The following is a 26,141-nucleotide window of genomic DNA, read 5'->3' as shown; positions in this document are numbered from 1 at the left end:
GTCTCTCAGTTGGGTTGCTGTTGATCTTTATTATTTTTCTGCTGGCTGCACAGCAGCTCGGCCAGTGCTAGAATGTGGTCTGCCTGTGAATCTCCATGAGAGAGCTCCCTGTGTCTTTTGTCTCTAAGCTAAACTATGGAACTTGCTCCCAGCTTGGATGGCTTTAAAAATTAAGTTGGACAAAATCATGGAGGAGAGGGCTATTGGTGGTTCCTAGCCAGGATGGCTCTGCTGTGCCTCCACGCTTGGGGGTTGCAATGCTTCTGAATCCCAGTTGCTGGTAACTGCAGGAGGGGAGAGTTGCTCTTGTGCTCAAATCCTGCTTGTGGGTTTCCCATAACTGGCATCTTGGTTGGCCCCTATGAGAACAGGATGCTGGACTAGATGCGCCCTAGGCCTGATCCAGCAGGCTCTCCTTACGTTCTTAAGAGAATCAGGAGAGCGGGGTTGTTGATCAGGCCCAGGGCCCCCACAGTCTAGCAACCTGTTTTCATAGTGGCCATCCAGATGCTTCTCCTGGGAAGCCCTCAGGCAGGATCTGACCAGAGCAGCCCTCTCGCCTCCTGTGGTTTCAGCAACTGGTCTTCAGGGGCCTGCTGCCTTCGACAGTGGAGGTAGAGCAGAGCCTTCATGGCTTCTTGCCATAACCTCCCTCCCCTCCATACTGTCCTGGTTCTTGAGAGAATCCTTTGCATTGTGAAAGGCCTCAAACATTGCAAAGCAGAGAAGCAGATGTGTTGCGCTTCACTAGGCGTGCCTGTCATTCTTTAGCCAGTCCCTTGGGAGGGTCACTAATGTCTGTGGCTTCTTTTTTCATACTTAACCTTTTAAGTAGTGTGGATGAGATTTCTTCCTTTTATATATTCTTTTAAATGAATCTTTCAGGTCTTTTTTATTACTCTTTTTGTAGCTGGGTTTAGCCCTTATTGTTCCTATTTTTTTACATATGTCATTTTGGGACATCTTTCATAATTATTATGTTTATTTATATGTTGCTATCAATGTTCATGGCTGTTTACTGAGTCAATAGACACAGATGAGTCCCTGCTCAGGAGTATACAGTCACCCCTGTGGGTCACCCCTGTTCCTCAGTGAAGCATACAGAAGAGCAAGTTCTGCTCTTTGAGTCATACCGACCTGCCAAGAGGGTTGTAGGTGAGAGGAGTAAGAATTTTGAAGTGCACGCAGCCTGAGATGTACTAGGAGAGTTCAAGCCAGATCCTGACTTTACATCTAGTCTGACCCAGAAACTGAACCCAAGTGGATGTAGAGGGTGGAAGACTTGGTTGCTCTTGGAAGCTGGTATGACTGCACCCAAATGCGGTCCCAGACTGTTCCCCTTGACTTTTATTTCATGTATATCTGTCATTTGCTCCTCTGGGGAAACTAATGGGCTGGTTGGGGGCACTGCCTGCGCTCCCCCCTGCATCAGGAAAGGCTGGCCTCCCAAGAAAGTCTGCATGCCTTGGAGTGTTTAGAGGAACCTCATTAATGTCCTTGCAATATATAAATGATTCTCTGCACACATCCCACACATCCTATTAATGGGCATATTGTTGATTAATTATGAGTTGCAAATTGCAGGGTTTAGTGGGCTGTGCCCTACACTTCAAGGGCATAAATAGGGATTGCTATTTTTTTGTCCTGCTTTGCCAGGACAAAGTGACATAACTGCAACCCACCATGACCTACTCTGATCGTGGTCTATGCCATTGATGAACTAGGAACAGGAAGTTTCCCAAGAGATAGTTAAATACAGGCTTGCAAATAGCCACTTGCCTGCGGAAGGCAAGCTTTAAGTGTGTGTGCATTTGTGTGTGCTGTCTTCTAGGTCACCAATAACTAAGTGAGGTAAGCAGGGCCAGGTCAGAGTCCCCCTGCAAGACAGCTTAAATAGAATTTTAAAAAGCGAAAATTACCCTTCCTTTCATTTGACCTGCGTGTGTCTTCCTGCTGCTTCTCCAGAGTAGATGGCTGTGACCCCAGGTGGTGCTCTGTTTCTTTGTGACAAAAATTGATTGTCTATCAACAATGCTTGTCTTTAGGCACTCATCTGTTTCTGGAATAAGTCCTGAGTGTGTATCCTATTATTAAAGAAGCATTTTGCTTGGAGGCGAGAGGAGTGTCTTTTCCAATGAGATATGCGTAATCCTTTGGTGATTTAGTTGCCTTTCCTTGGTTCCCAGACTCTCAGTTGGGAGTCGTGGCAACCTGTTAGGCACAGTAGTGACGGTAGACTTCTTTATCTTGGGGAGGTTACATGACGTTGGTAGTGTCAGAATTCAGCAGGAAGTTTCCAGCATCACATAACGAGCAGAAGCCAAGAGGCATCCTCAGTACTGCATGTGAGCAGGCTAGGATCCAGTGCAAGTGGCTTGGATGTTCGCATCCCGGAGGCTAATATTGCTCTGTGTGTCTTGCAAGAGTGTTGCATTCCAGAGCAAAGGGGAAAGGGGGCGTGACCGGGCCTGTTGAAGCCTCTGTTGTGTTGTTTATTGGTTTATATAAATCAGATTTACATCCTGGGCTTCATCCCAAAGGAGCCTAGAGTGGGAAACACATCTGAAATAAATAAATAATAAGATAGCCTTAAATTGTGGTGCCCAGAACTGGACACAGGACTTCAGGTGTGGTCTGACCAGGGCAGAATAGAGCAGGATTATGACTTCCCTTGTTTGAGACACTAGACTTCGGTTGATGCAGCCTAGTATAGCATTCACTTTTTTTGCTGCTGCATCACACAGTTGAAAGGGGGCAGCGCTGCTAAATCCAAGTGATTAGAAAAACACAGCTGAGTTGGCAGTTCTATCAAAACCACAATACCTTGGCAGCTTGGTTCAAGTAGTGCTTTCTGTACTCCTCCCCCACCCTAATTATTTCTGTAGGGGAAGTCTGAATGAACTCTGCTGCTCTATCCATACCTTCTCACAAGTGTGTCTCTCATTGGGTTGATCTTTTAGTCAACTAGAAACCATAGCTGTGTTGGGATGGTGACAATTTTGTTAAGTAGAGCATTTAAAACATTCACAATGTATTTAACAGCATTCTTGTTGGAAACATTAAAAAAATGCAATAAACATAGCAAACATTTAAAAATGCCTCCTTAGAAAAAAACAACAACACCTACATATGATCATGGAGAGCAATCTTTTGTGAAGTCATATTTTCCTCCCTCAATATTTATCAAGGGAAAGGAACTCCTGACTGTCAATATAACATGAACAATAATATATTACTGCTATTGACTGCAGCAGCAGGGAAAATACTCCAAATCTATTGATAGGTTTTGCTGAAACTTTTCTGATGTTTTCCAACAAGAAGCGAACTTCTTTTCAGTTTGAGGGGTTGTAGTTTTTCATGGAAAAGACTGATGCAAAGAACTTCCAGAGATTGTGTGGGTTAGGGTTACTATGAAATGATTTACAGTGCTTTCTAAAGTAGTCTTGCTCAACTTTTGTATGTTTTAATTGGCTATAAGGTGCATTGAGTTTATCTTTGACAAAAGCTTATAAGAATTGTAGCTAACTGACTCAGTGATACAGCAGGTTTTGGACACATATTAAAGACAGCATGAGTTTGGTCAGGGTTGGTTTTGTACATGATTGTGTGAGAGCTTGGGGTTCAAATCTAGCACCAGCCACATTCTCACTAAGTACAAAGTGTGTGAGTCTGCCCCTTTGTTTTTCTGCTTGAAGATTCCTATCTCTGTTGGTTACTGCTCAAAGCTGATTAAGGAACGGGGATTAACATCTGATTTTGAGACTGAAATGCGATCTAATTGTGCGGCAACCTAAAGATTTTGCAAACCTGGCTGATTTGGCCATCTGGTGAGGCTGATGAACCTGCACTTGGCTGATGGGTGAGCAGCTTTTTCAGGATGCTCTGATGGTCTACCACCTTAAACAGGCGTCATCTTGGGCCAGAAGGCCGAGGAGTCGTCTGGGGGATTCACTGACCCTGTCTTTCAGACATATATACATAGTGTTTGAGTAGCACGATGGGCCTAGATGTGGGGAAGCTTGTCACAATGGTTGAAGGATGTCGGGTGATTTGCTCTTATGGTTAAAGTTCTGCCAGATAGTTATTGAAAACTGTCTGCCCCCCCCCTTTGCTTCCCTAATCTTTTAGCCATAAAAAGTTGAATGAAACCCTCCTTTTAAGTATTTCCAGTGAAAATTGCTACTGTAGTCACAGACAGGCTAGTTGGCATTTCTTGTGGACTAGCAACTTGAGTGGGCTTTTTTGCAAGGCTGAGTAAAAGGTCCTGGTGGAAAGTGGGGTCTGCCTCTGTTCCCCCACTGGCTTGGTGTTTCCCAAAGGCAGAGTTTTGGTCAAGAGCTGTTTGAGGTGGGAATGTCAAGGGTGAGGTGAGCGAAGAGGCCACCTGCGATTGGGTTCCCGTTTGAGCTCCTATAAATAGCTTTGAGAATCGTTCAGTTTGTTGACTGGCTGATCATTTACAAAAGGCACCTCAGCTTGGCCCTGCCAAAGGGCAGCTCTTATTCCTCCACAGAGGCTGCAGCAGCAGCAGGATCCCAGGCCTATTCCAGCTGCTCAGGTTTGCACCCGCCACAACCCAGTCAGTTGACGCCAGAATTCTGGCATGTCGGAAATGTCACAAGGGGTGGGTTGGCTCCTGTGTGATTCCCTTCAGAGTGATGAAAACATCTATTTTTGTGGAGTAGAGGGGATGGGAGGTACAGCTGGAAAAGGAAGCTTGTCCAACTTGGTTGCCTGGGGCGAGTTCAGAATTTGCTACAGGTAACTAAGCAGAAAAGTGCTTTCTCTTTTATTGATTTTATTAAAAGAACTCTTTTACTGCTTTCACGTCAAAATGATACCAAAGCAGCAAACAGTAGTAGTTGTTGGTGTCCATCGAGAGACAAGGAAGTGCACCTCTGGAGATGAAGTCAAACCACTGCATCAGCAGCACCAAAGGGACCTCCCTGGGGCACATGCCTGGAAAGTGTGTCTGGAGGTCCTGGGTTGTCCAGACTACAAGACCCGTCTCCCCCCCCCTTAGCTTTACTGATGTGGTCCAGAGGAAAGCAGAACAATAATTTTGGCACCAGCTTGGCTGCAGGAGTTGCCAGAAGGCACCATCCAACCACCTTAGGGACTCCACTCCAGATTTGTGTAGCGGTCACTCCTGAGACTTTTCTTCTCTGAAGATATCCCACAAGGAAATGGAGGTTTCGGGTCAGAGTTTTCCTTCTAGCTGGGCTCTCTTCCCACGTTGATGAGCCCCATCTGACCCTTACTTCCCTCCACAGCATGTGCAGAAACCACCTTCTTGGACCCACTGTTGGTCTTGTCTCCTCAATCCACCGGAGCCTGTCTTGGCATGCCGGGGAATTTCCTAACCCACTGAGGGTTTGGGACCTATCAGCTACCCTCACCTGCTTTAGCCAGCGAATCAAAGCTGCCCCTTGGTTGTGGCCACTGTCACACGCTGACAGCTTTAGGAGCCATGGGTGAGAGTGAAGTGCGGGGACTAAAGGTGAACAAACTATCCCAGTAGCAAAACTACAATAACATTGGATCAGTAAGTAACACCTAAAATACCAATACGTTAACCGTGGAAAGTCTAGGTGCCGGTGCACCACAAATGTGTAGCATAGTTCTGTATGGACTAGGAATTTTGGGTGTATTTGCAGAATACTGTTCGGGGAGGCAACACAGGAGGAGGAGCTGCCTGGTTTTAGAAATCTTGGTGCAGAAGCCCTGTGTCCTTTAGGTTAAACTGCCCACCTTTGTGTGTCTGGGAGGGGCAAGGGTTAAACTGACTGTCCTTGCCCCATGGCCCGCTTCCCTGCCCGCCTCTGTGTCTGTGCCTCTTGGCTCTCTGTCCAGCAGCCTCGTGCCTTCCAGATCTCTCAAGCGGTGGTTGTGCCTTGCACATCATGCTGTTCACTGAGCAGCCATAAAATTCTCTCTTTAATTAGAAGGTTGCATGTGCTGACGCTGGCAGCATTTCGGTCACCGAGGAGTCCTCTGCCTCTCGAGCTTCCGAGGCACCTTATAAAGATGCTGCGTTTTCTAAGTGCCTTGATTGCCTGCTGAGAGCTCCCCACCCTGTTGAAGACCCTTCTGTGAGATGGCTGTGCTCCTGAGCATGGGGGAAATCCCCTGCCCCTGTGAATGAGTGTGCTGAGGCTCTGTGCTGAGATTTGTGTGTGGGCTCTGTGCTGAGATTTTGCAAGGAAGTTTGAACCTGTCTAGAGAAGCCACTTCATGAACATTAACTCACTGTGATTCCATTAGAAGAAGCTTTTGGGGTAGGGTGTACTGAATCCCCACTTTTTGACTGTAGGTAGTCCAGCTTGGCCTTCGCTCTGAGGTTGTCTGGGCACACATTCAGAGTTCTTTTCTGCAGCCATAAGACTAAAATTCTGCTCTTGGGGTGGGGAGCAGGGGAAACCTTTTTTTCTGAGTGCTGAAGACACTGCCGAGTACTGAATTCTGCCTTCGTGCAAAACTGTGGAATCCAAGGATCTGGCATCAGGCCTGGGATCCATGGAGAGGCTTTTTGATTGTGGGCTTTGATTGCATCTTGTGTTGGTAGCAAATAAAAGTTTCACTTTCCCCCATGGCAACGAGCATGTAAAGAGCAAGACACAAGGCCAGGGTAGGATGCCTGGTTGGGATCTTCTGGGTCCAGCTATGGGAAATGGTAGTTTTGTTGGGTGAGCTGTGGGCCCTTTGTGGGTGGCTGTTTCCACACTAAAAGTTGAAACTCTGCACATCACATCCTTTGCTGGCAACCCTGCTCCAGTAGCAGTCGCGGTGAAACTGGAGCAACTTTCACAGTCCCACTCCAAAGCGGAGCAGCCCAACACCCTGCTTAGCCCTTCATGGAGCCACTCAGACATTTCTGAAAGTCCGAGGAAATGAAGCCCTGGTCTCTGTGGTTCATGGATCCGAGCCTCAGGCTTGGAGGAAGAGGAACCTCCTCAAGTCGCTCTGGGAAGCCATCCCGCTGGGGGCTGCCTTGGTGGGCTCCCACCCAGGCATTGGACAAGGCTGGCATTGGTCGTGGTTACCTGACGCTCTGCATCCTCCATTCCTCAAGAGGGTGAAGCACAATGGGCACAGGGAAGAAGGAGGAGGAGCAACAGGTCACCCTCACAGCCAGATTGACGGTTGCATTTCGCGATTGCCGTTGGTGCTTGTTGGGGATTGGAAACCACTTTGAGACTCTCCTTCTGCAAAGCAGCATGCAAGCCTTTTTCTCAATCAGTTGGTCTTCTCATGAAGGGTAGAAGGGGCTCCATACCTTCTTCCCTCCTCCCCAGTTTTTCCTTACTTCTCAGCTGGAAGCTTAGGAAGCCTCTCTGCCCTGGTGGGCCAGGGCAGTTCAACTAATCCCGCCTGCACCTATAAAAACAGCCAAGCTGTTTCTTTGGTTTGCTCTTGCTGGCTGCAGATGGCCTTCTGCCAACCCCACCCTGCCCAACTTGCCCTCAGCTGCACAGAAGCTGTGTCTGACGCAGCTCCTTAACTCTGAATGACAACCAACCTCCCCCCCCCCCCGCAAACTCTCCCATTTCTCACCAGCTGCTGTCCTGTTACCAGGCAGCTGAGTTTGCTACGCTCTGTCTTCTTTTGGTGGTCTGCTGGAGGAAGCCCCTCCTCCCCTTGTCCTCGGGCTCCTCTGGATTCCCGCCAGGTGCCAACTGGGAAGTCCTTAGGCTGACCTATTTCCCCATGCAAGGCTTGCTAAGCTGCAGTGCTGCTGCAAGGCTGGAGGGGAGGATTTAGCCCCCTCCCCTGTTGCAGGAGCAGTGTCCTCTTCCTCTCCTTGGCCAAGAGCCAGCCAGCTCCCTCCCGGGGTCCCTCTTGCCATTTATCTCATCGGCGCGTGGTGTTTTTCCACGGCCTCTCCGGGTGACGTGGTTCCTTTTCTCCTGCCAACTCCCGCTCGGCAGGGACTCTCTTCTCCGGGGCCTCGGCGCAGACTGGGCTGATTTACAGCCCATATGGTGGGAGACGCCGCCAGCTCCCAGCTTTTGTTGCTCAGCACCTGGCAAATGGCTGGGAAAGCCTTTTGGCTGCTCAGGAAATGGCTGCGAATCCCGCGGTGGGTGGAGCCCTTCCGAAAGAGCCCCTGGGCCTGGGTGGCTTCTTTGGAGCAGCAGCATCCTAGTCAACTCCCCCCCCCCCCCCGTTTTAGTCCAAAGGGGCAGTCATGAACTCCTAAAAGAACTGGAACTTGGGACCAGGGTTCTTCTGAAATACTGTGCTTTCATCTGACCTGAATATGAGTGGTGCTCTGCCTATGCTCAGAGGCACGGTGTTTCTCTGGTTTTCAAGACAGGCTCCCTTAGCTAGGCCTTAGCAAGGCACATTCCAGGTGCAGGAGATTGTAGTCTCCTGTTAGTGCCTTCCTGTGCACACGCTTTGAAGCCAGAGGTGCCATTTGAGATTTCTGCGTGCAAAACAAGTACTGTCTACTGGAAGAGAACTGGAACTGCGGGCTCTTGCCTTGGAAGCAGTAGCAAAAATTTGGGGGAAACCCTGTGGCTCCAACCATTGACCAGTGGCTCAGGAAAACCTGCCACATAACGGCACTGAATGAAATGGCCTGTTACAAAGTATGGAAAGGAAAAACGTGGGCAGTGGAGATCTTTCTAAATAATTGGACGCTGTCTTTGGGAGGGCACTTCTGAAGATGTGTGTGATGCAGTCCCAAAGGCTGTCTGTTCATAGGAACCGACCTGCACGTGGCCTGCAGAGACTGTTCAAAGCAGAAAGTTTTACTTCTCCTCTTTTCCCTGAAATTGATAGGCATCGTTTGCATTGGAACATGCAGCTTGGATGACATTCAGAGGCTGAGACAAGAAGGCCTCCTTCACCCATTGCCCCAGCAGGGCCCCCTTGCCTGCCAGCATTCAGTTGTTGAGACTGGTGCGGCCTCTGCCCATCATGGGGAGTTCACTCTGGCAGGAGATTTTGCCCGTCTTTGCCAGCGCCTGGAGTTCACCAGCCCAGCCCCCATGAATCTTGTGGCTTTGCTGGATCAACTGCTCATTTACTCAGCAGAGAGGGAGAAATAAGGTGGGGCAGGGGGCAGTAGCCAGTGGTTTTGGCAATCTGCCTTGATGGAAGTACTTTCTGCTCAAGCATATAGGACTTGGGAAACCGATAAAGGGCTACTTTGGGCAAGTTTTGTTATGAAATGCTTGTTGTATCTGTAAGTTATGTCCTAAGGCCAAGTTTATACAGGAGCAATGGAATTTTTAAGAGATTTTAGAGATTAGAGATTTCATTTTAGTTTTAGTAATTTCCAAAATCCGACACAGGGCCTTTCCAGTGCATATGGGAAAGACTGTAGCTCAGTGATAAAGCATCTGCCTTGCAAACACAAGGTCCCAGGTTCAATCCCCAGCACCCCCAGACAGGGTTGGCTGAGACCCCTGCCTGAAATCCTGGAGAGGAGTCTGTGCAGACAGTACTGAAGTAGATGGGCCCAATGGTCTGACTCAAGATATAGCAGCTTCCGATGATACGTACGTAGGTGAAGGTGGATGAAAGAGAGAGAGGGAGTCCCATGTGAAGCAGTGAACTTCCTCTTCCTGCCCACGTCCTGTCAACTGTACAGATAAAAGCTAAGCCTCCTGAACCCACAACATCTGAGGCTGCTGGAGGCTCAGGCCAGCACTTTGATTCAGGGCGATGGCTCAGCCAAGTCAACTTTGCAACTGGAACTTCAGTGTCAGTCTATGGTTGGTTGCTTGGCGTCCATCTGTCTCGGGAAACAATGGAGGAGTGTGCCTTTGAGGGTGAGGTCAAAGGGTTGGAGAGTTACAGCGCCTGCTGTGGCTGTAGAGACAGATGCAGGAGAGACATGTTTTGTTGCATCTGGGGCAGAAGAAGGCGCCTGGTTGTGCTGCTGCAGATGGGCCAGGGTGTTTCTTCTCTCTGCACTCCCCCTAGCGGTCATTCCTCCTCTGGTCGCTACTATGGATGCATGACCTGACTGCCTGCCTCCAGGCACTGTGATCATCTGCAAGGGATTTCCACATGCTGGGGTTGTTTTTGCCAGCCTTCATGTCACATTGGCAGACATCTTTGTAATGCAATCCCCATAGAGCACGTTCTTGGGGATCCTGCCATATTCCACTCTGTGGACATGACCAAGGCAGTGTAGACATCACTGAGACAGGAGTGCAAACATGCTGGGAATGTGAGCTTGGGAGGAGCACATCTTTGTTTCAAATTCTGTCCTGCCATGTGATACCCAAAACCCTCCTGACATGATGCATGTGGAAAGCGTTGAAGCATCACTTCCGACGGTTATAAGTTGCCTACGACTCACTTGCATAAAGCCGTGTAGAAGCACTGGCAAAAACAATTCTGGATCTTGCAGAAGGGTCCCTCAGATGAGTACCAAGCATGGAACCAGGGCTTGCTCAGCCTGGACAGTCAAAATACCTTGTCCAAATGTCTTCTTGAAGAAAGCCGTGTGGAGTTCATAACGTGCCCTGTGCAGAGGGCTCTGGTGAGAGAGTAGGCCTTGTGCAGTGTGGCTAGAAAATAGTGATTTTGCATGCAGATCTTTTAAACGTGCAGGCATGGAGCTTGCAGCACGAGGCTGTGGCAACATTCTCTGGGACTGAAGCTCCAGCCACACCCTCCCTCCCTGTCGGAGTATGCATTTGGTTGGTGGCATGGAAAGGGGTTGGGGGGTACTGCAAAAAGGAGATAATCTATCCACATATTTTTGTGCATTTCCCTACTAACTTTGGAGCACACATTTTGTGGTCATTTGTGTGCACCTTTACAAGCCCCCCTTTTCTATAGGTCTCTGTATTCCCATTTTACAGATGGGCAGTTGAAGCTGAAAGGGAGTGAATTTTCTGAGCATGCGTAGCAGAGATGAGGTCTTCAATCCAGCTGTCCCAGTTTCAAGACCAGTTACAGCAATGCATCCCTCCTACCCACTGAGAATACCCCAAATGTTGCTCCAGGGGTTGGTGGGGAAGCACTGCAGCTGGGAAGTGTTAGTGCCTAGATGATGTTCTCCCTCTCAGCCCCCCGCGTTGTCATTCTGCTGCCGTTTCCTGTGCCTTGTGTAGTTTTCACTGCCAAACTCTCTCAAGCTCTCACGTCACCCAAGCGGTCCATTGGGAGTTTGGTCTTTCTTGCGGCTGCTTAGTATGAATAAATGTTTGTGTTTGGATGGTTGTGTTTGGTCATGGCCTTTGGCTAGCACAATAAACTTATTGAACGGAATAAACGTTATTAATGAAAAGTATTGTTTGATTTGGAACAGGGCATCTGGTTTTCTCTAGCATGGAAACTAGTTTTGGTGGGGTGGGGTGGCCAAATCCAACCCTTGTCCTCCTTAGCATATTATTTTCCACCAGGATAGGGTTTGGGCTCTGTGGCCCCACAATTCGGATTTGTGTTGGACAGTATTATTTGCTACGGGGCATCTTCGCTTGCCTGACAGTGTTGGTGCTGCAGTCCTGATGTGTTGCTAGTAGCTTTGGTGTTTTAAGAACTTAGGAAGAGTCTGCAGGATCCGGCCAGTAGCCTCATCTGTTCCATCTTTTCCAGCATTCTGTTCACACAGTGACCAACCAGATGCCTGTGGGAAGCCCTCAGGCATGTTTCTGTACCACGCAGGGTGCCTTGCAGCCATCCCCCCATGAACTGGCACAGCAGCTCTGTCGTTGCCCTTGTGAACTGCTGCAAACTCAGAACTTGCCTTCAGGCCCCTCCAAAGACTCCGTCTCCCTCTGATGGTCCCACTGCAGCATGTTGAAGTGCTTGTGTGAATTCTCACACATACAAAACAGTCCCCTGCACATAAGAGAACCACCATGCCAGAGAGGGAGACACCAGTACAGCCCTCCTCCCTGGCATGCTATTACGTATTAGTATTATTATTTTTTAAATTTGCCTACCATCCTATATCTGTACTCTAGATCTCAGGGCAGTTCACCAAGTTTTCGTTGTGTGGCAAGAGAGAAAGCAAGGAGAGGCAGGCATTTGTCTGAGCTTCCAGCTGCAGTGGTTCACAGGCTGGCCCCCTCAGTGGCCTTAGGCATCACGGCTGATCAAGAGGCTGCAGCTGAAAGCTTTCTAGGCTGCAGTGGGGCCGGGACTCTAGCTTGCTCCTTGGCGCTGCATAGTAGACTGTGCTGGATTGTTTGGGGCCAAAATCTCATAGACAGGGCCTTGCAGAGAGACTTTTTTCAGGCTGAGTGAAGCACTTGGAGTGGGCCGGGGTGGTTTGCATTATCAGTGTTACATTTTTGGGGGCTAGTTCCTGGCTCCTCCCTGCCCTCCGCTACCCAGTTAACAGACTTGGAAGTATAATTTCTCCTTCATCACTGTCACTGCCCTCCTTGCTGTGGAGAAGTCCCTCTTTTGCCTGTGGCCCTCCTTGTCACGGTCAAGACCAGCTTAGCCTGAGGCAATGCTCAGGAGAAACTCAAGCACAAACGTCCCCTGGTGTCATGCTTTCTTATTCTGTCTGGGAGAGAGTCTTAACCCAGTGATCCATCATGCTCTGGTTACCTGTAGATGACTTGAATGCACTGCCCATTGGACTGTCCTTGAAGACAATGCAGAATACAGCTTGAGAACCCAAGCCACTAGTGCTGAGGCAGCTGTGTGGCTCCTAATCTCTTTCCATGCTGGTGGATCCTCTTCAAAGCCCTGTGTCAACTTGCAGGCTTGCCTGTCTCCATGGGATCTCTCTCACTCACGGGCACCATTCTCAGGTGTTTGCAGATGCAGCGAGTGGTAATTAGGGTGGGTAAGAAACTTATCTGTCGTGACTCCCAGTGGTGGGATTCTTAGCAGTTCCCCTCCCCATTATGGATTTTCTTTGCACGTCTTGCCACAAGAGAGGCATAACAGCCCCAGCCTGGGCATGTTTAATAGGAAGCAACACTCCCCTGAGTTCAACAGGGCCTGCTCCTTTCTAGTCCTACAGAGTATCACAGCCTGACATTTTGCCTTTCTGCTGCTGCTCTTGCCTTGTTCTTCAGGGCTTGCAGCTGCTGTTGGCTGTGCCGGCAACCACTCTCATGGTTTCTGTCACAGAGGCAGACAGCGGAATGCTTCTCTTCCAAGTTCATGGTTGAAGACGGTGATGGATGGGCCAGCATGAGGGCATCTTCTTTTCCACTCTGGGAGGGTGTAACCCTGTATCCCATTTCATGGGAGAAAAACCCCTTGAGTTCAAGTAAACATGTAGAAGACTGGGTAGCTATGGAATCTCCTTCTTTCTCATGTGTTTCCTGTCTCTGGCTCTCATCTCCCAGGCTGATGGATGCTCATTGCAGGACTTCAGTGCCCTATGTGCAGTCTAGTGTATAAGAGAGCCAAGTCAGTACTGTGGATCTCTTTCTCACTTACCCCCACCCCAGTGCCAGCAGAGATTCTCTTCTTTCTGCCCAGGAACAGGAGAAATCTCTTCTTTCCAGACATCCAAGCTTTCAGAAATTCTCAGTCCCTAGGCAGTATTCCTGTGAAGCACCATGACCATTATACTGGGGGCTGGGGTGGCATCTGCTGTTGGCTCCTGAGCTGTGAAAGTGTCCCGTATTCTTTCCCCTATTCCTAACGCATTTTTCGTCTTCCCTTCTCAGATTCCGTAATGATGAATGGTTCCAGCGTGGCAAACACGACCACGACTGCCACCACCCCTGCAAAATCCAAGGAGGACCAGGTAGTGAACGGGCATGATGAGAAGGAGAACAACCCCTTTGCCGAGTACATGTGGATGGAGAACGAAGAGGACTTCAACCGGCAGGTGAGGCAGTCAGGGGGCTTGCTGCAGTTGCTGACTCTCCAGTCTGTTCCTTGGTACGCGGTTTATAGGCCAGTTTTTATGGGGAAGCCTACAGGGATTATGAGAAGCGAAATGCCAGTAGAGTACAGAACACCATTAGAAAATCAGAAATCACTTAAAAATAGATGCTCGGGCTGGCCGCCTGCTTTGTGTCGTCCTCGCTCACAGGTTGGGGCAGCCCACACTCTTGATAGGGCAGGGGGTTGGTGTTTATGACTTTCCATAAGAACTAGTCCAGCATCCTGTTCTCAGGGTGGCCAACCAAGATGCCTCTTCTGTGAAACCCACAAGCAGCATTCAAGGACAAGAACACTCTCCCTTCTGTGGCTTCCAGCAACTGGTATTTGGAAATATTACAGCTGTGGAGGCAGAGGAAAGCTGTCATGGCTAGTAGCCATTTCTGGCCCTCTCCTCCACGGATTTGTCTAATCCTCTTTTAAACCCATCTAACTATGTGGCCATCACTGCTTCCTGTGGGAGGGAGTTCTGTAACTCCCATGTTGAGCAAGTGTCTAGCCCTGTCTATAGAAGTTCCATGGGAGGCAGGAAGTCTGCCATTAGAACCTCGCCTCAGCCTTGGGCAAGTGGCTCTCCTTCACCTGCATTAGTAATAGAAAGAGATTTGCCTACCTTAAAAAAATTAAATCATGCCACTAAGATGTGGCTTTAATCAAGGGGTGTGTTTAAGCTTCTTTGAAAGAACTTCATCTTTGGGTAAAGACCAGGCTGAGAGATGGCGGAAGGAGGGAAGTAGGATGGAGAGGGCACAGGAGACGTCGGACGGGAGGAGAAAGGAGATTTTGGGGGCACTAAAATTACCATTCCTGATCTTTCAGGAAGCCCCAGTCTCTCCCTCATCTCTCTGATGGCAAGCCTCCACCTGCCTCTGTGGCTGCACGACAGCTAGGAATTTGGTCTTTATGAATCTATTCATTTTAGATTATCTTCAACCCACTTTTTCTACCCCTGAGGTGGCTTCCGATTGCAAACTTTAGAAATGGCAGGACTCAGTAAAATCCAGCAGCATTAAAAACCAGGGGAAGGACCGCCCAACAGATGAATGCTTTCTCAAAAACAGAGGAGAAAGGAACGGTGCCGTGCTTCCTCCAGGACGGCAGCCCAGAGCTTTTGGGCTACTGGCCTCAAGGCCCCTCTCCTGGCAGTCCCAAGTTCTGGCCGCCTCTTGGGCTCGGCCTGTAGCTGCCGTAGGAGCTCCCACAGGAAGAGGCAGCAGTGCCCCCCACCCCACTGGCTCCAAGGCCAGAATGGGCTTGAAAGGTAAGCAGGAGTGCCTTGAATTCCGCCTGGAGAAGGCCCAGCAGCTGCCAGCACAGCAGTTGCCAAACAGGCAGGACGAGCTCCTCAGCATGGAGCATTCGCTGCACTTCTCAATACCTCTTCAAGGGCAGAGCTGCTGCAAAGGCTGGTCTGTAGGAGGTGGCAGGGAGAAGGATCCTGCAGCTTGCCACCACTTCTCTTTAGGATGCATGCTCCTCTTCCCGGCAGCTGTTGCCAGAGTCCTTGTGTCTGTCTCTGTCCTTGCCTCTCCCCTCCCCAGCTGCTTTTCCTCCCTGGCCACCTTGGCTCCCTTCCCTTGCCCACTCCATCCCTGCTGAGGAAGCTCCTTGGAGAGGACCATAGCTGGATGGGGCAAGGCAAACTCTATTTATTGCATTTGTGCCCAAAAGGCTCCCTGAGCGGCTTACGTGTAGTCAAGACAGACGCCACACACAGGCTCATGATCTGAAAAGAAACCTGACACGCAAGGCGAAAGGGACAGGAAGGGAAGAGGAAAATAGAGACCCGGGCACCAATTTCTGAACAGTTGCTCCTCCAGTGACCAGCTTGGCACAGTTCAGGGGCAGGGAGGTGCTTGATGGAGCTGGGCCTCCAGTAGAGCGCATTAAATGAGTCCCGTTGCTTCCCATCTCTCTCCCGCTTAGGCAGTCTGGCGGAATGGGCCTCTAGTGGGTTCCGAGTTCAATCTCTGCCAGCATCTCCAGCGGAAAGGTTCAGCTGGCAGGTGATGGGGAAGCTCTTTTCCACCTGAGGCCCAGGAGAACAGTTGGCAGTTGGGGGAGACAGTACAAGGCTACCTGGATCAGGGGGGCTGAGCTGCTGCGACGCAGCCTCCTATATTCCTGCCTCCCAGACTCTCTTTGTGCTTGACCATTGAGGATGAGCTGGGGGGCAGTTTTGGTGAGAGCTGAGCCCTCAGACCTTACGGCTGAAGCTCCCTGGTTCTTATCTCAGCTGCTCTTGGCGTCTCCCTTCTGCTCTGGGAGGTCTGGAACTGCTTAGCCTGCTGCGCTCCAAGCCTTGGCGGGGCGGTTTTGCTGCTTCCTGTCTTCTCGGGGCCTCTGTCCAGCTGCCAAGCTTGCGATGTGGCAGTGTGCGAGGAAAGCCTCCGCAGCAGGAAGGAATCTTGCTCAGGGATGACAGGAGAAGCCCCGCCTTCCTTCCGAGGGTCTCATTGGCAGAGGAGGTGGCTTCAGCTGAAAACAAGAAATCCGAAACCCTTCCTTCTTGGGGGTGAGCAGACCAGCCCTGCTGCTTTCCTGGAGCCAGTAGAATCAGTACTGAGCCTCTTCTGTTTGGGAGGGCAGCCTCTGGGTGGGGCCCAGAAGCAGATAGAAAGGCTTGCAGCAGGACCACTGAGGAAGGAGGATGGCAGCTCCTGCAAAATGTTCTCTCTGGGCAGGGCAAGCTACAGAGTCATCAGGGAGACATTCATTCTCCTTCTTTTGAAAGAGTACAAAGGCAGGACGTTCTGGGGAAGTGGAGAAGCCCCAGGATGGAGGCATGCATGGAAGTGCGGAGAGGCCAGGTGTGGCATAGGGTCTGGCTGAACTTTAAGCTGGGCTCCTAAACTGAGTGGGTGGGCTGGCTGGCTGGCTGGCTTTGGGCTAGTTGCTCGCTCTGTTGCCCATAGGGGAACCTGACCCACAAAGTGCTTGTGAAGGTGGAGGGATTGTTGAGCATTCCGTGTGCAGTGAGAAACGCTGCAGCCGTGAGAGGTTGGCCTCTCAAGGGCTTCTTGGCATGCCTGCATTGTGACAGCTGCTGGGATGAACGAAGTGTCCCTGGTCCAGGAGAGGCCGCTCTGTGGCTGGTGCAAATGAAAGCCACAGAAGCCGTGGGATTTGCCGGCTGGGACTTCCCTGCTTGCAAATGCAACTGAGCTTCACAAGCAGAAGGGGAGCTGGGGTCCGGGGTACTGTTTGTCAGGAAGTGTGAATCTAGTCCTCCCCAGTCTGAGGCCTTCCCAATGGTTTGGACCGCATCTCCAGCTGTTTGACTACATCAGCCTTATGCGGCTCGGGATCCCAACCCCTGGAGGACAGTCTCCCCCCACATGAACTGACTCAGACCCTGCAGCAGCCTTCATTGGAGGACCTTCTCCACCTGCCTCATCCACAAGAGGAGTAAAATGGGGCAACACGAAATCAGGCCTTTCCTTTTCATTGGGCGACACGCACATCCTTGAGGAATGCTGTCCCTGGGTAATCTTGCCAGGCACCATTATACTTCATTTTTAGGTGCCGGCCTAAGACATGTTTACTTAGTCCTTGGGCTCAGTAGTAGAGCATGAGACTCCTAATCTCAGGGTCGTGGGTTCAAGTCCCATGTTGGGCAAGAGATTCTTGCATTGTAGGGGGTTGGACTAGATGACCCTTGTGGTCCCTTCCAACTCTACAGTATTCTGTTCATCTCTGTTGTTCTGCTCATCTTTTAATAGGGTGGGCCAGGCCTTTTCCTTCTTACTGTGCTGTTGGGTGAGCATTTGAGGGGTTTTGCACTGCACAATGCTTTTTAATTTTGCTTTTACTTGATTTCTGTGCTTCATCGTCTTTACTGAGAGGTATTCTTTTTGTCTAAAGCAACTTAGAAATGCATTCAATAAGTAACAAATACAAAAGGATGGTCATGCTGGCTGGAGCTGATGGGAGTTGTAATCCAAACGTCTGGTGAGCGCCAGGTTGCTCAAGGTTGTGTTGGGCCCTGCTTGTGTGGAACAGTTGGTGGTGGCCAGGAGGCCTTGATCGGTTGGCCATGGCTGGGGCCTGTGCATTTCACCCACTGTCCAACATACAATCTGAGGTGAGGCTTGAGAAACCATGTCCCTAGTCCTCCTTGGTTCCCTGGTTTGGGCTTTGCGTGTGGAGGAAGCACCTGGAATGAGGACGTAAGAGCCGTGCGGCTAAGTCAGGCTAAAGGGCCTGCTCACCCGGCATCCTGTTTCCCTCTGCCCTGCCAGGTGCCTCTTGAAAGACCACAAGTGGGACAGGAGCACGATAGCAGCCCCCTTTTCTCCCACCCTTGTTTCCCAGCAACTCACATTTATGGGCATACTGGAGGGTGCGGCAAGCAGCCATTCACCGCCGGATCCTCCGTGAGTTTATCAGAACCATCCCAGTTAGTGGCCGTTTCTGCACCTTGCAGTAGCTCATGTCAGAGCTTGGCTTTGTGAAGGAGGTATTCCTTTGTGTGTGAGTTAGAGAGTTGGAAGGGACCCAGAGGGTCATCTGCTTGCATCTCTGTAATGCAAAAATCACAGCTAGTCTGAATTTTCCAACATGCGCCCTCACTGGGTGACCATAGGCATTAATTAGCGTTTTAAGAGAGGGACAAAAAACACTCCCTAACCACTTGCTTAAAGGAAACGGTGTTTGTCATGCCCATTCACCCAACGGAGTGGTATAACAATAAATTAAAGCGGTGGCTGCAGCAATACAGTGGAATTAATAACATTGGAAAACAAGAAACACATTGATTTCTGCAGCAAATTGGCAGTCAAATGGCTATGCCACTCTGTCTAGGGAGTTTTCCTCCCAAGTCAGTTGGGAAGACTCTCTAGCGCAGGCTTCCTCAACCTCGGCCCTCCAGATGTTTTTGGCCCACAACTCCCATGATCCCTAGCTAGCAGGACCAATGGTAAGGGATGCTGGGAATTGTAGTCAAAACATCTAGAGGGCCGAGGTTGAAGAAGCCTGCTGTAGTGTCCAGGGATAATATCCTAAATTAAGGTAGCCGTAGAAGGCAGCAGCTGTTTAAGTCACCACTAGTAGCATGTTAGGGACGGCCTCCTGCAGAACAGCCAAATGTCACATGATCCCAGCCAAGAGACCTTCTAGCCTTCAGTAAACAGACACGGCTACCGTAAGATTGGAGATTAATAGTAATGAAGAGAGGGGAGGGAGGCGGCAGCCCAGTGAATCCACAGCTAAGTCTGCATTTGACTGCTCCTTGTCACCTGCCTGTCTCTGTCTTTCCCCCAACTGAAGGTCAGACACATGCATGCATGGTTGTGTTACAATGCCCCCTAATGCAGGATTAGTTCCCGGGTGGGGGGGTGTTTAGTGCTCGCTGTGATGTCTGTATTAAGCACATGTCGGGAAAATTGCAGTGTTGTTGGGGCTGGTGCAGATTCCATTCTCCATCCTCTCAGGGACGCATGCCAGCAGTGGGTCCCAAGTGCCACCGTACGCCAGCTTGAAGTACAGCACCATCTGCAGTTGGGCTGATGAGACGTGAAATCTGAGCTTGCTCTTGCCTTGCCAGCTTGGTGATTTGAAGGTTGACATGATTGGGAAGAGAAGGGTTATGGTGTCTCTGGCCTTTTTTCCTTGTTTTAATGGGCTCCACTGAGAGGCTAGAGCTCACACACAAGTGTCTGTGAAAACCTTGCCTTGGCATCCCCAAAAATTTCTGGGCTTTGATGAGTGAAACTTAATGAAGAGATGGATTGCCCTGTGCAGAAGGAAGGATTAGAGAAAGGCATTGTAGATGAAGGGATGGCTGCCAGAATGCCACACAGTGCATCTGTGGAGTGGCGATACTTTAAAACACAATACTGTGTGCATCTCTGCTCACCCTCCAAATAATATTGAGAATGGCGTGGGAGGAGTGGATGGAAATCTTTTTCTTCCCTCCTAATCCTGGAACAGGGACGCGGGTGGCACTGTGGGTTAAACCACAGAGCCTAGGACTTGCTGATCAGAAGGTCGGCGGTTCGAGTCCCCTTGATGGGGTGAGTTCCCGTTGCTCGGTCCCTGCTCCTGCCAAGCTAGCAGTTTGAAAGCACGTCAAAGTGCAAGTAGATAAATAGGTACTGCTCTGGCGGGAAGGTAAACGGCATTTCTGTGCGCTGCTCTGGTCCGCCAGAAGCGGCTTAGTCATGCTGGCCACATGACCCGGAAGCTGTACGCCGGCTCCCTCGGCCAGTAAAGCGAGATGAGCGCCGCAACCCCAGAGTCAGTCACGACTGGACCTAATGGTCAGGGGTACCTTTACCTTTAATCCTGGAGCAGCCTTCCCCAAGCTGGTGTCGTCCAGCTGTTTGGGGCTTTGGTTCCCATTGATCCCAGTCAGAAAAGCCCATGCTATAGTAGAAAACAGCTGGAGGGCAACGTAAGTACGTAAGAAGAGCCCTGCTGGATCAGGCCCGTGACTCATGTGGTTCAGCATCCCGTTCTCACAGTGGCCTACCAGATACTCATTATGGGAAATTGGATCCGAGCAACAGAGCCCTCTCCCCTCCTAGGGTTTCTAGCAAGTGACACTCAGAAGCATTGCTGCCCCTCACAGTGAGGCTGAGCGCAGCCCTCTCCTCCTCCATTAATTTCTCTAACCCTCTCTTAAAGCTGTCCAAGTTGGTGGCCCACCCTGCCTCCTGCAGAGCAAGTGCCATGGTTTAACAATGTGCTCCTGTCTACTGAGAGACGAGAGTCCCTCAAAGACCCCCTTGATAAAAAAAAATCCCAAAGCTTATCTGTTAGGGTTGGTGGGCAAAGACATACCATATATGAAAAAAACAACTTTTTATATGCAATAACAGCTGCCAGGGTAGTAATTGCCACTAAATGGAAATCTCAGGACATACCAACAAAGAGTGGATTTGTAAATTAAGTACCGTATTTTTCGCTCTATAAGACGCACCAGACCACAAGACGCACCTAGATTTTGGAGGAGGAAAACAAGAAAAAAAATATTCTGAATCTCAGAAACCAGAACAGCAAGTGGTGAAAGCAGCAATCCCTCTTGCTGTTCTGGCTTCTGGGATAGCTGCGCAGCCTGCATTCGCTCCAGAAGACGCGCACAGATTTCCCCTTACTTTTTAGGAGTCTTATAAAGCAAAAAATACGGTATATAGAATTGGCAAAATTAACTTCAATTATAAGATACCACTCAAATCAAAAGTTAAGAATGAAGTATTTCGAAGATTATATGTCAAAATATTGTTCTAAAAATAACATGCTAATAGCCTTAGAATAAAAAAATGTAAGCAATAACAAAACCAATAAAGAAAGAAGGAAAAATCAGAATGTAACAAAAATAATTTATTATAGAATGCAAGGAAAAAAGGTAGAAAGAAATATAAAGAAGTCGAATTGCTGTGGAGGGAAGTAGAGGGTGGGTGGTGGGTTTTATAATGTATAATTAAGTAGCTGTTGTAATTTAGATATTTTTTTATGTGAGGGAATCATTGGGAATTCTGGTTATTATGTATATATGTTAAGTTTCAATAAAGATCTTTTGCGGGGGGAAACAAGTTAACCAAAGTTTTGCATTGTAAAAAAAAAAGAGTGCAGAATTAATTCATTGCGAAACGGCAGCCACTCACTTAGGTGGCTTTAAAAGCGGTCAGACAAAGAAGGGGAGAGGCCTGCCATTGGCGATTCGTGACTGACAAGGGAAAACACAGGTGAGGCTGAGTATCTGGAAGAGCAGGGGCTAGCCAGGTGCTGCCCTCCTTGTTTGCATCAGGTTTCTCTAAGCTGCATACCTCTTTGTGGCACTTCTCAATGTCAGCTGACATTGGCAAGCCGGGGAGGAATCCCAGGCCATGGTCCGAAGGCCGTTGATGCCTCCATGTTGCTGAAGCTAAGCGGCTCTGGATGGCCACCTGTGTTGCTGCCCTGGGTTCCATGATGAAGGAAGGGATTGTATAAATACATACTATTTTGGGGCTGGTGCAGTAGCTTTGACAGGATGACAAGCAGTTGGGGGTACATCTTTTCCTATGTGACCCTCCCTTGTGGATCTGCTTCCTGGCCAGGTGGAGGAGGAGCTTCAGGAGCAGGAATTCCTCGACCGCTGTTTCCAGGAGATGCTGGATGAAGAGGACCAGGATTGGTTCATCCCGTCCCGTGACCTGCCCCAGGGCATTGGGCAGCTTCAACAGCAGCTGAACGGGCTCTCGGTCAACGACAACACCCACAGCCACGTATCGGAAGACATTTTGGTAAGCCCTGGGACGGGCTGGAAGTGGGCATGGGGACCTGGCTCTGTCGGTTGGTCACAGATAAGGGGCAGGGATGTGAAGAGGGAGAAAAAAGGTGGGCAGAATCTTTTCAGTGCTCCCACATTTTAGAATCCATCCGCAATCGGAGGGGCAGCAGCTGCTACCGATAGCTGTCATTTTAAAACTGTTTTTATGGACAATTTTATGAGAAAATCTGGCTGGATCAGGCCACGAAGAAGCTGAGATATCAATACCTCGACATGGGAGGCGCGCAGGGAGGAGTAGGCGGGGAGGAAGGGGGTTATCGAGAGGGCGTAGAAATGAGGAACAGCCCAAGAGATGAGAACTTCGGTATTAGAAGAAAGGGCAGGGAGGGGGTGCAAGTACCAAGAGAAGAGCCCTTGTGCAATGATGGGGAAGGGAGCAGAAATCCTGGTCTCTCTTCAGCTCCTACTCTGGACAGTTACAGGGGCTTGGGGAGCCCTGCCAGGGTTTGTTGCACCACCATGATCTTGGAGTGGGGACCCCTACCCGTCCCCCAAGTGGTTGCACTGGAGGCAGTGGGCTTCCTTGCTCTCAGGCACACTTTTTTGGCCCGGTTAAAATCAAGGAGGTCCTGAAATCCAGCCATTTCCCCAACTGGTCTTCCCTGAGCTCACTTAGGGCTGGGGTGCTTCTTCTCATTTGCCTGTCCGTCTCTATAAACTAGTAATAAATGACCCACCACACGGGGCCCAGTATTCCGAGCCACTTTCCAAAGTAAAATATGTACTGGATTGGAATTGTCACCTCTGTTCTGACTTAAGCGCATTCTGCTTTTATCATTTTTCGGTCCCTTTGCCTCATTTTGTTACGGCTCTTAACTTCAACAAATAACAGTGATCTAAACTTTTAAGTTATGGATCGTTTGATGTGGGCAGGAAGAGAGTGGGCTCTCAGGAGAGGGGAATGGAGGGAAATGGGCCATTTGTTTCCCTGAACGGAAGGACAGGTGGGTGAGAGGAGGGAAAGCCAGTTAAAAGCCGAGGAGCAACCTGGGGGGGGGCGGTGTTCTTTCCTGCCTGCAACTAGCTGACCTCTTTTCCCCCTTCTCCCTTTCAGAGCAAAAGCACCTTAAACCCCGACGCCAAGGAGTTCGTCCCCGGAGTGAAGTACTGAACCTTCTTGCAAAGACAATTTCTTTTTGCCCTGGATGGGGGTGGGGGGTGGGGGTGGGGCAGCGGGACCCGCAAGCAGCGGTGGGGCAAATAGACTCCTGGTGGGCGAATCGGTGGGACTCTTTACGCTACTTCATCCCTCTTTTTTCTTGCTGCGTCGGGACACTTTGAGACAAACTGACGAGAAGGAATGGCCACCATGGGACTCAGCACAGATCCAGACGGGGCACCTCCTTGGTTTTTCTTGTTTTTTCCCCCTCTCACCTTTTCCTGTTTAACAGCAGCCAGCCTAGCCTGACCGCCAGCAGGGTCTCCTGACCGCCCACCCGCCTCCTCCTCCTCCCCACTGGGCAGCCCCTTGGCTGGGCATGCTTTGGACACTTTGCAGGCCCTGCTGCGTGGCGGGGAAAGGCCCCCCGGATGTCTCTCTCTCTCCTTGGTGGAAGTTCTCAAGCTGGGCAGGGCAGATCTGCCGCCAGCCAGCCCAGTGCTTCTGCTTCTCCTCTTCCGCCTGGCTTTGGAGTACCTCCCTTCCTCTTGCCCTCTCTCGCTCAGCCAGTTGTGATTCCAGCAGGTGGGGTTGCAGCTCCATGGGCCTCAGCCTGCAAACTGACCTCTTCCACCACCAAACCCCTGGGGGTCTTGAAGGCAGGGGAGCCTGAGGGCTTGGGGGAGTTGGCTCGAACCTCATCCCGCTCCATTTGCAAGCACGTGGCCTCCCGCTGAGGAGGCAGGGGGGGTCCCAGGAAGTCCACAGAGTTGTTGAGGCACGATGAACCATTTCCTGGTCTTCTGCATCACTGTTTTTCTCTCTCAGCTTTCCTATCCTCCTCCTCCCTGCTTCAGCCCCCAACTAAAATAATCAGGAACGACAGGGTACATTTTCTCCACCTGGCAGCTGTTTGATCCAATGCATACAAAGGACCTCTCTCCCCCTGAGGAGGGAGGCTTTGGGCTCTTTGCTGCTCCTGCCCAGGAGCCTTTGGCAGAGGGGGTTTCTGATCCCAGCAGGTTTGTCTCTTCTCTCCAACTGGGCCCAGTTCCCTCAACATCCTAGCTGCTGAGAAGTTTGGGGAGCTGCATTTGGGCTTGTCTGCGGACCAGAAAGAACAGGTGGGCCACACCAGCCGAACAGGCCCTAAACAGCTTGCAAAAATCCAGGCACATCCAACAGCACAGAAGGAGCTTCTCCCCAACCTCTGAGCTTCTGGGTTGTCTGGTATCTGCTCCCACCTTCAGCAAAAGACCCAAGGCAAGACCATGCTCTGCATCTTACCTGGGAGAGCAGGGAAGGAGAGCTAGGCAGGAGCTTAGAAAACTTCCCTATCTCACCCCATCCCTACTGCCAGGGGTCTTTTTATCCAAGTTTTGTCTCTTTCCAGGGCTCCCCCATGGAGGGAAGAATGGTGAGGGAATGTTTTGGAGTTGCTGGGGGGATTTTTACAGCATGAACACACCTAGCTTCATCTGCAAAAAAAGGGAGGGGGCAGCAGTTCTCCATCAGCATTGCCAGCTCAGATCCCAGTTCATGAGCCCCTTTGCTTAGCCCTCTTGCTTTCTTGGGGGCCATGGGAAGAACACCCCCCATGGGCTTGTGGGACAGCTGCAGTTCAGCCAGTCTGGACCCAGGTCCCCAAAGCAAGCTGCCAGGAGACAGCGGGGCAGAGACCTTCACTGCCAAGGAGGGCAGCCAGCTTGCCCCTCTCCTCCCCGTTTAAAATCTGGTTCCTGTTGAATGCATAGGGTGCCCCCACAAAGTCTGACTTTTGGGGGCGGGGCGAGACTGACAGAAGGGATCCAGCCGGGAGCCTGTGCTCTTATGGTTGCAAGTGAAAAAGCAGCTTAACCGTGGAGCTGTATGTATGTCAGGATCCCTTCCCCAGATTTTTTCCATGGGTTCCCAATTGCAAAGGCATATCAAGTGTCAATCTGCTTTGGAGCAGCTTGTCTTGCACAGCTACCTGGCTTCTTAGCGCACGTGCAGAGTAAAGAGTTCTCCACCCCAAACTCTTTGAGGGGCAGAGGCCAGCCTGGCTTTCAGTGGTCACCTGTCCATTTGCCCTTATCTGCCTGCATTTGGCATTTGTAGAGAAGGGCAGAGGCAGCTGGCTCTGCTCTTGGTCTTGGAGACTTTTTTAAAAAGGAGGAGATGGGCAAGTTCTCCATGATCCAGATTTCTTCAAAGCCACGTTTCAGGCTTCCTTATTTAAATAATCAGCAGTATAATTGGACAGAGCAGATGTGTGGGGCCATATCCACTCTTCCCCATTCCCTCCCCCTTTGCTCTTTGCTCTTTTCTCTCTTCTCCCCCCCTCCCTTGCAATCTCTGGTTTCTTTCTGAGGAAGTCTTTGCAATTATGTTCTGTCCATTTTTAAAACAATGCATTCTTAAAATAAATTGGTTTTGAGCTGGGTGTGATGCAGAGTTCTTTCCAATTTCGGCAGAGGGGCTTCCTGACGGAGCCTACCACTCCCCGATGGGAGAGGGGAGTAGGTGGCATGGATAAAAACGTGGTGGCGGAAAAGGCTGGTTTCTCCTTCGTACCATCTCATGAAAGAGGGAGTCCAGGCTCCAAGGAACGTGGAGAATGATGGGCATTGGAATAAGGTTTTTTTGGGGGGGGGGGTTAAGAGGGCAGGATATAGAGTAGGACTTTGCACATTTCTCTGTCTACCATAAGGACTACCCTGGAACACTTGCACATGAACGTAAGGAGAGCATACTGGATCCGGGCAAGGGCCCATCTAGTCTAGCATCCTGTTCTCACAGTGGCCAAGCACATGACTCAGTGGGAAACCAACAAGCAGGATTTCAGCCCAAGAGCAACTCGCCCCACCTGTGTTTTCCAGCAACTGGGACTCAGTAGCATTGCAGCCCCCAAACATGGAGGCAGACCATTGTGGCTAGGAGCCATCAGTAATAGCCCTC

General features: G+C 50.2%; 1 protein-coding gene across 3 annotated transcripts in view; it reads left to right on the top strand.

The window, feature by feature from the left end:
* PAIP2B (poly(A) binding protein interacting protein 2B) overlaps window positions 1–25,626 on the top strand; it is a 32,514-nt gene extending 6,888 nt beyond the window's left edge. For 2 of the 3 annotated variants that reach the window (XM_083572013.1, XM_083572011.1), the window contains exons 2-4: window positions 13,608–13,771; window positions 21,870–22,055; window positions 23,157–25,626. In XM_083572013.1, coding sequence (XP_083428139.1) covers window positions 13,616–13,771; window positions 21,870–22,055; window positions 23,157–23,213 — 399 coding nt within the window. In that variant the 5' untranslated portion in view covers window positions 13,608–13,615 and the 3' untranslated portion in view covers window positions 23,214–25,626. Of the gene's footprint in view, window positions 1–11,567; window positions 11,804–13,479; window positions 13,772–21,869; window positions 22,056–23,156 lie in introns of those variants that run through there. The other variant, XM_083572012.1, reaches the window with a different exon arrangement.
* Window positions 25,627–26,141: the final 515 nt, after the last annotated feature.

This window comes from Podarcis filfolensis, assembly GCF_964270895.1.
Source record: "Podarcis filfolensis genome assembly, chromosome: 9".
In the NCBI taxonomy this organism is placed as follows: Eukaryota; Metazoa; Chordata; class Lepidosauria; order Squamata; family Lacertidae; genus Podarcis; species Podarcis filfolensis.
The sequence above is the reverse complement of the archived record's forward strand: the minus strand, read 5'-3'. Positions and strand labels throughout refer to the sequence as shown.